Source organism: Palaemon carinicauda, chromosome 21 (assembly GCF_036898095.1).
Source record: "Palaemon carinicauda isolate YSFRI2023 chromosome 21, ASM3689809v2, whole genome shotgun sequence".
Lineage (NCBI taxonomy): Eukaryota > Metazoa > Arthropoda > Malacostraca > Decapoda > Palaemonidae > Palaemon > Palaemon carinicauda.
The window spans coordinates 59,190,128-59,199,324 of NC_090745.1; the positions used below are offsets into that span (position 1 = coordinate 59,190,128).

General features: G+C 42.6%; 2 protein-coding genes across 2 annotated transcripts; both read left to right on the forward strand.

Moving 5' to 3' along the window:
- Positions 1-2,392: 2,392 nt before the first annotated feature.
- On the forward strand, positions 2,393-3,526 carry LOC137614922 (uncharacterized). The gene has a single exon (XM_068344576.1). The coding sequence runs from the start codon at positions 2,393-2,395 to the stop codon at positions 3,524-3,526; it is 1,134 nt and encodes a 377-aa protein (XP_068200677.1).
- A 3,391-nt stretch (positions 3,527-6,917) lies between these two features.
- On the forward strand, positions 6,918-7,652 carry LOC137614923 (uncharacterized). The gene has a single exon (XM_068344577.1). The coding sequence runs from the start codon at positions 6,918-6,920 to the stop codon at positions 7,650-7,652; it is 735 nt and encodes a 244-aa protein (XP_068200678.1).
- The last annotated feature ends 1,545 nt before the right edge of the window (positions 7,653-9,197 follow it).

Sequence of the window (9,197 nt, forward strand, 5' to 3'; positions counted from 1 at the left end):
AACGATGAAAGTTTGAATGAAGTGGCCGTAGCGCCAACTGCCGTAGAGTCCGTCATAGTACCAACGATGGAGGGGCGAGGGGGTGGCGGTGGAAGGCGGTGGAAGCGAGTCGACTTCCGGGGTCACCAATGTGACGGGCCGAGAGAAAGGTTAGGACACAAAGGCAGGAAGCAATCAACTGAGTAGTATTATTAAAGAACACTCTCCTTTATATACAAAACCTCAAGGCAACAGGAAAATACATGTTCGAGAAATGACAATGTTACATATGCGACACATAGACATGTTTATTCTGGTTCTTTTTAGTGCGAGGGAAGAGCACAGATATAAGCATAATATATACAAAATAATTTATGTATGATCGTGTGACACACGGCTGGTACACCCCCCTCAGAATCGTCTTTAATGCCTCAGCAAAATCTAAGGGTCATAAATCGATGAATGAATGCCTCTTACCTGGCTCCAATCTAGTAGAATTAGCATATCATTTGCTTATAAGGTTTCAGGTTGAACGAATATGCCATGCTAGCCGACATCAACAAGGCCTTCCACCGTGTCTTATTAGATCCCCGTGATGCCAAATACACACGATTTCTGTGGTGCGAGGTAGCAGGTCGAGCGCTCACCTTCGCCTTTAGAGTCGTGGTGTTCGGCATCACAGCGAGTCCATTTTTGTTGCAACAGGTTTTAAATTGTCATTTCAAAAGGGAAGGTAGGCCAGATTTGGCGAAGTCTTTTTACGTAGATAATTATCTTAGTACTTTCGAGGATGTAGAGAGCATGAGGCAGGAGCATGAATCTGTCAATAAGATCTTAAAAGGGGCTGGTATGCCTTTAGAAGGGTGGGCGTCCAATAACTTAGCCTTCGATAGCGAGAAGCAGTGGAATGAGCCGGTGAATGTGAACGTACTTGGGCTGCGATGGGCTCGAGACGTCGACCAATTGTGTGTGAAAGAAAGTAAGAGAATCAATGAATTGGGGGAGGGATGGGTACCTACGAAGCGTAGGGTCCTTTCCATGTTGGTCTCCATTTATGATCCTCTAAGCTTGATAAGCCCATTATTTGTTCGAGGAAAGCTTTTCCTCCAACAACTATGGGAGGATAACATAGGTTGGGATGATGTGTTAAAGAGAGAGAAAGCTAGAGAAGCGAGTGAGTTGTTGTGTGAATTGAAAGCGGTAAGCAACATCACATTTCCAAGAGCGGTAGGCAAGAAAGGTTTAGAGCTCCATGTATTCACCGATGCCAGCAGTAAGGCATACGGCACAGTAGCATATACTAGGGACAATTGCAATCAGGTAAGCCTACTCACTAGTAAAATGAGGATCACTCCAAAGGGGATGAACAAGTTGACAATTCCCATGCTAGAACTATTAGCATTGTTGTTAGGCTGCAGATTAGCCAGGACACTCAAAGGGCTGATAGAGCCACGAGAGATAGTCATGTGGACCGACAGTAAGGTCACGTTGGCATGGGTAGCATCTCCCTATGCCAAAGATAACAAAAATGTATTCATATCTAACAGAGTGGCGGAGATTGTTTTTCTTCATCAGGTTTGCCGTTTCAGTCTAAGCCATGTCCCAAGCAAACAGAATCCTGCTGATGTCCTGTCCAGAGGAGCAACGACGCAACAACTGCTAAAAAACCCTCTTTGGCGGAATGTTCCAGAGTTCCTAAGGACCACGGGAGAGCCTGTTCCTTACAAGGAGGACGATCCAACCAATGAAGGAACCGTAATGGCAGCGGTACAAGAAATGAGGGAGGAAATAAGACCTGTTCCACCAGGAGAGATATGGGAAATTCTACAGAGGGAAGTAGAGTTCCGATTCTTATTGAGAGTTGCTAGGATAATTCAAAAATTTACCAGATTAAAACGGCATCCATTCAGTATTGTTGTCCAATTAGAGCAAAAACATTATTTGCCTACAGTCTATGCTTACTTGGAGGGTGGAGTCAGACCCCCTCGTGAAGTTACTAATTTTGTCAGACAATTAAATCTAGTGTTAGATAATAAGTTAATTTGCACTAGGGGACGAGTGTCCCAAGTAGAGGAAATGAAACATTTAATTCTTTTGCCAGCCAAAGGGCACTTAGTTAGGGCTTATCTAAGATATTTGCATAGTTTGCATTTACATTGTGGTGTGAATACACTAATGGGTATCTTTCGACAGAAATGCTGGTTGCCGGGCCTACGTTCCATTTCGAGGCGGACCGTGCGGCAGTGTCCAGAATGCGTGCTAGTCTTCCAGCCCCTGCTGAGACAGCCACCACCCCCTCCCCCTACCGAAGGAAAGGATCAACCTAACAAAGCCCTTTACAGCAGTCGGAGTGGACCACACAGCGGCCATACGGACTGAAACCCGGCCAGGCTACATACTGATCGTGACTTGCATGGCCAGCAGGGCCGTGTACCTCGATTTCTGCCCCTCCCTGGAAGTGGAGGAATTTGTATTAGCCTTACGTCGCTTTTGTGCTACCCACGGTGCTCCGTCTTTCATCACATCTGATAATCATCAAACGTTCAAGACTGCCAGCAACCTCCTTCAGGGACTTTATGAAGAGGATGAAGTCCAGCAGTTCCTGAGGAAAACTGGAATTGAATGGCGTTTTCAGACACCCCATGCACCTTGGAAAGGTGGGTTCTTTGAGCGCCTAATCGGAGTGACAAAACGTGTCCTCCAGATAGCCCTCGGGAAGAAGTACCTGCCGAACACCCACGTACTAACATTAGTGAAGGAGGCCGAGGCGGTGGTTAATAACAGGCCTCTAATGTACAGCGGCGACAAGTGCGAGGATGAGGTCCTCACCCCCTCCCATTTAGTGAGAGGAAGCCCAATCAACCTCATGGCACTGATCTTGCCAGACGACCACCTTAATGCGACCTTCACCTCCCGGAGGCTCCGTGATCATTATTTGAAGCTGACAGACTCTTTGAAAGCCTTCCGAGAGAGGTGGAGAAAAGAGTATTTGAGTGCCCTGAGAGCCAGACACGACTGTCGATCTGGGGAACCTTCCAAGCTTCACTCCGGAGATGTCGTGCTGGTCAAGCAAGAAAATCAAAAAAGGGCTATGTGGCCCCTTGGACATGTTGTGGAGACATATCCTGACGACGACGGAGTCGTGCATTCAGCCAAGGTGTTTTTCGAGGGTGTCGAGTCGCTGCGAGCTGTCAGCCACCTGGTTCCCCTGGAGATTGCCCCCTCTGATGACGATGATGGTGTTGGAGAAGACGATGGTGACGTCGAAATCGAGGGTGCGTACGGTTTAACAGCAGGACTGCCAGGGATCGTTGAGACGTCTGGGGACAACCAGGAGATGGTTCAGGCTATGACATCTCAACAACCAGCCACAGAGGTCTTAGGTAGTGACGTAAATAGTGATAACAATACGGTAAGTGAGATGAGTGAAAGTGACGCAGAATCAGAGACAAAGGGCGCACAAGGACGTTCCGCACGCCCATTGAGAAAGGCTGCTACGAAGCAGCGAGATTTGATGGAACGATTACTTCAAAACGAGGACATCTAAAGGAAAATGGGAGAGTCCCTTCTGGTAGGTAGGGAGGGTGAGAAAGAAGTAAGTGCAGGTGAGTTTGAATCCACAGAGGTTGGAAGTGCGTCGGGTGTGGAGTACGGGGATGGGAGGGTTTCTCTCATACATACAAATCGAGCGTTGTACAGAACCAGGCCCCCCCCCCCTCTTGTTTCCCCTAGAGTAATTGCCAAGGTGTGGCAGTGTGGGAAGGGTAATTCCATTGATTGATTAAGGGCAGATTGCCTTATGATTTAATGTATGTATAAGTTTGTTCAATTTATGATTGTACATGTATACATTACTCATTTGAGATATTATTGCAGGCCCATTGCCTATTTGCCTTTCTATTGATTGATTCATGTATGTATTATATGTCTGGGTAAAATTTTTCCCGTATTGCCATTCTTGTGCATATATACATTGCTTATTGCTCATTTGAGATATTATTGCAGGCCCATTGCCTATTTGCCTATTGATTGATTCATGTATGTATTATATGTCTGGGTACATTTTTTTTTGCATTGCCATTCTGTGTACACTTGTAAGAGTTGATTGCCCGGGGTAATATTTCTGTTGATGTATATTGTGTATACTTCGTTAGAGTCGTTGTGGAGCGCTACGCAACGAGCCTAACAGAGTCTTGGAGTGGTTACTCCTCCCCCGAATCCAGTCTTGCCTAATTGACCGACGTTTCACCGCCCCTTTATTTCGGGTGTGGAGGATGTCGGGAGTTTCGAACTGATCACTCGAAAACCCCGCCATTTAACTCCACGAACGTTGTGTTAAATTGAGGTAAGATTGGAAGATCTCGCAGGCGTTTCTGCGAATGAGTGTTGTCCAGTACGTGACGGTATTGTGGCATAAAATTCAACCACCTGCTGGGGAAGGAGCGGGTGTCAGAGAGACAAAGTATTTATTATTTACGAATTACAAAAAATATATTATATTATTCAATCACCTGGTGGGGAAGGAGCGGGTGTCAGAGAGACAAAGTATTTATTATTTACAAATTACAAAAATTATACTGTTTCACCACAATGAAAATATCGATGTATATGTTTAGAGCCAAGGACTCTCTAGTTTGTTGGATTACGGGAAATTATGGCCTTCAGCTGAAGTATTAAGTTTACTCTTTGATCTGAAGTAAGACTTTGATTGTTTCTCTGTCTTGTGGTCGATAAAGAAGCTTTATCAAACCCCTTATTGAATAAATAACGTAAGAGTTCCCTTGCATCTCCCAAGGACACTTTAGTTAGCGCGGGAGATCGTAGTTTTCCTCGGAGCTGTCCAGCATAACGCTCGTTCATCTCTGCCTAAACCTCCAACCCAGTAAGTTTTGCTATTGTTCGTCTCTGTCTCCGCTCCAAGCCACGTGATACCAGGTCGGTTCCTTTTTCTGAGTATTGTATGTAACTTTATATCGGTCAGTAAAATTGTCATCCCTGGGACTGGGGATTAGTTTTATGCATTAAGATACGCCTGTGGACCTTGGTAGGTGATTAACCAAGGAATTATCGTTGTAATTGTGAAAATTTAGTCTTTTTTAGTCCAACGTGGACTTTGTGTTTCATGAGCACATGTTGCAGACCCCCTAAGGGTGACAGTTCTATTTTTCAATTAGCTTAAAGTGTTATTGTGTGTTATTTCTCTATAAAATGGTTATTTTTGTAATAAATTTGAAAATTGTGATGATATTTTATTGAATCCTGAATAGTTTTGGAAAGCAAACCTCTTCAAGGTCTTGTCATCGGCCCATTCCATCGGGCCTAGAATCATTCATTTCAATAAGTCGGAGAAAATTCACGACACATAAGGTCAAAATACTTAACAATTCAACAATTAAGCAATGATGATATAGATCGATCTAATTCAAAGCTAAAAAACATCGATAGCTAATAATCTTACGTTGATCCTTATATCATCCGGTTCGAAGGACCAAAAAAGGGTAAAAAGCTGTGGTGAAAAAAAGATGGATAAAGTGGACCGTATACTTAATGTTGTTACTGACTATAAAGCTGCTACAAAAGTCTTTTCGTAACAACTGCTCCGTTTACGGCTTCTAAGGAATAACGGGAGTTTTCTCTCCCCCAATAAACCATTAATTAGTATAACCGATATTCAATAGTACTACAGTCATATAACTCTCAACAATAGGACTACACTCTAAGTCCTTTCATCTACTGAGCAGTCCCTACTGACATAAACTCGGCTCATAAGTTTCAATAAGATACGAGACAAGTTTTTTTTTTCTCTCTCTCTCTCTCTCTCTCTCTCTCTCTCTCTCTCTATATATATATATATATATGTATATATATATATATATATATAATATATATATATATATATATATACATACACACACACACACACATATATATATATATATATACATATATAGCCTATATATATATATATATATATAGGCCTATATATATATATATATATACACATATATATATATATATATATACATATATATATATATATATATATCGTTCTCGCGAGTACTCACAGGTAGACTTTTCAACCTTAGAGGACCGCAGTTTGTAGTCTCGTTTTCTCTAAGTTACACAAACTTCTTAGTATGAACACCTTGATGTTAAATAAGAATCAGATCAATTCTTAATTACCAACTATAAATTAAAACAAGAACATAAATCATTGGAGGATATTGAAACGTACTTGTAAATTGTAGTCAAACTTACTTTGATAGCTAAAAATTAAATTTTACATAAATGAGTGATTATGCAAAGACAAACTCAAGGGATTTATAAGTCAATGGCACACTAACAAAATTACGACAGAGTTAAAAGAATAAGGGTAAATCACCACTTCTAGTCTTATGCACACACACGCAACCACCACCACCACGACACCCGATAACAGATCAGCTCAACGTTTGAGCCTGAGGCCCTAAGCAAAATCGTGCATTCAGATTTCATACGAGGAAAGGAGAAAAGTTATACAATTACAAAGTATGTAAGACTTCCTACAAGATTATACATTAACTCAAAAAACCTTGAAGCAAATTCAAAGATAACATAAAAACAAAATCAAAACACACAGTATGCAATTTTAAACACATTTCTTAAATGTAATTAGCTGGTTGGTGGTGTGTGACAAATATGATTCTGTGTAGCATCACGCCCGTGTTAGAATATTAAACTTTTATTTATGATGCATTGGTAATGTTGATTATGCACTTGGGTGCAATCATTTGTTTTTACCCATAATTCTTGTCATAATGTGCGTGGCGTGACCGCTTTCTTTTGTCCGTGTAGTGTAACCGGCAAGTTCATGGCCGAAGGAACTGTGTACTGCTGCCTCCCACATTCTCCATTAAAGTGACTCTTTTAGTGATAATCTTTTATTATAACCCACCATCATGTCCTTCGAGCTCACAGGTTATGGGCCCAGCTCAAGCAAGAGGAAGTTGTATTTTGATGGTGATGAGGAGAAATATGAAATGTGGGAGATAAAATTTCTAGCCCATCTGAGACTTCGAAAACTTACCCTAGATGAAAGAGAAGATCAAACTTCAGCGGAATTCAGTGCTAAAAATGCTGACATTTTTGCCAAGATCGTTCAAGTTCTAGATGATAAGAGCCTCCAATTAATAATGAGAGATGCAGTCAACGATGGAAGAAAGGCATTGAAGATTCTACGGGACCATTACCGAGGTACTAGGAAACCAAGAATCATCTCCCTCTACACGGAGCTGACATCACTGAAAATGAGAGGGAAAGAATGTGTAACGGATTATTTTCTTCGAGCAGAGGCAACCTCTACTTCGTTAAAGTCAGCTGGTGAGACAATCAGCGACTGCCTTCTTATTGCTTTGGTGTTGAAGGGTCTTCCAGAAGAATTTACTCCATTTAATACTGTTGTTATGCAGAAGGATAGTGAGTCTACGTTTCCGGAATTCAAGTCTCTGCTACGGAATTATGAAGAAAGCCTGAGGAGTCGAGAGGCACACAGGCCTGATGTGAAGAGTGAGAACGTCCTTAAGGTGAATTATAAGAAGAATCCTGATTTTCAGTGTGGTGGATCTGCCAGTGGCTCGTCAGTAAGATGTATTCATGTGGTAAGACTGGACATGAGTCTTTCGAGTGTAAGTTGAAGAAAGACAGAGGTAAGTGATGCAAAGAATGCAAAACCATTACACACAATTTTGATGAATGTAGAAAGGCTAATAGGCCTACTAGATTTTCTAGTGCAACTGTGAATGTTTGTAAGCCTAGATCTGTGGTATCATGTAGTCCGATGTAGCGTCTGAATAAAGGGCAGTCTCTACCTAGCACCCAAGCCATCAAGTCCTGTCCTTTAATCACTGCAACCTCTTGCATATTATATCTTGGTGGCAGCGTGGTAACGCACCCCACGCCATTCCATCAACAAACCCGGACCATAGAGACACTTTACATACCTCTCCTGTCCGTAATAACTGAGAAGGAGACTCATAATCAGCCCGAGTTTATTACCAGCGGCCGCAGATGACGCCATTTACACCCAACGGCAACCGGACATAGACTGTCATACCGGCCCAGATAACAAACGTACATAACTTATATCGTGAGGATATGGAATAGAATGGACATTAGTGCACCGTGATTACAGTGAGAATAGTGAAGAAAGTTATAAATAGATTACTTACAAGTATTTTGGCCATTGTTATCTGCGCACTACTTCACAAAATGAGCTAAACAACGACGTACATTCAGCAGTGTAAACAAATCTGAAAACGGTGCCGACTACCAGTGACAAATTTTTGTAGTGATTCCCATACTCTTATTATATGTCTCTCTTTGTGAACCATAAACTGTGTTATTAATCCAATCACTATCTATCTATTATGTAACACCCTCTCAAAACCAAATCCAATCATGGCCCAGCCTAAATGCCCAAGTATGGACTGGGCTCACCAGCCCATGGCCGAGTCGTTTCGTGCATTCAAGGCGCGCATGAACTTAAACCTCGAAGACCAAAAAGTCACAGACCCGGGCAAGCAAGCAACTAAAATTAAGATTGCCCTCGGCGATGAGGGAATGAGGCGTATCTTGGCGAGCGGCCTCACTGAACAGGAGCAACGTGTGCCGCAGAACATATGGAGGCTTATTGAAAGTGAGGTTGATGCAATGGTCAAAATAAATTTCCGAGTTCACCGCCTCGAATTTGCAAATACCAAACAGAAACCTGCTGAAACAATCAGTCAATTCCTGGCCAGACTCCGTGAAAAAGCGACAAGTGCGAGTTTGAAGACAGAGAACTCAACGAACGACTTATCGAAATGACTAAACTACGAACACAATTCGAAGAATTTCGGAAAGAACTCCTAACTAAACCGAAGGGCTATGCTGTGAGCAACGTTCTAGAGAGAGGTCGGGAATACGAGGCCATTACGGCCTCCACGGCATCATTACGCTCCATACAGATGAGCTCTGAGAACACAAGTACAAGCCATACCAACGTGGATGCAATTCGAAGGGAAAGCAACGAGCCACGGAACAAACTACAAACCACGGACAACTGTGGGCTTAGCCATCCCATAAGGTCATGCCCCGCTTACAATGACAGATGCAGTGGTTGTAGCATCAAGGGGCACTGGAAAAAGATGTGCCGCAAAACTGATGGAGGCAGAACAATGCCAGGAGACAACATGAAGCAG

Bases quoted from the DNA above. Each gene is read 5' to 3' on its own strand.
- LOC137614922 (XM_068344576.1), top strand. From the start codon at position 2,393: ATGGCCAGCAGGGCCGTGTACCTCGATTTCTGCCCCTCCCTGGAAGTG.
- LOC137614923 (XM_068344577.1), top strand. From the start codon at position 6,918: ATGTCCTTCGAGCTCACAGGTTATGGGCCCAGCTCAAGCAAGAGGAAG.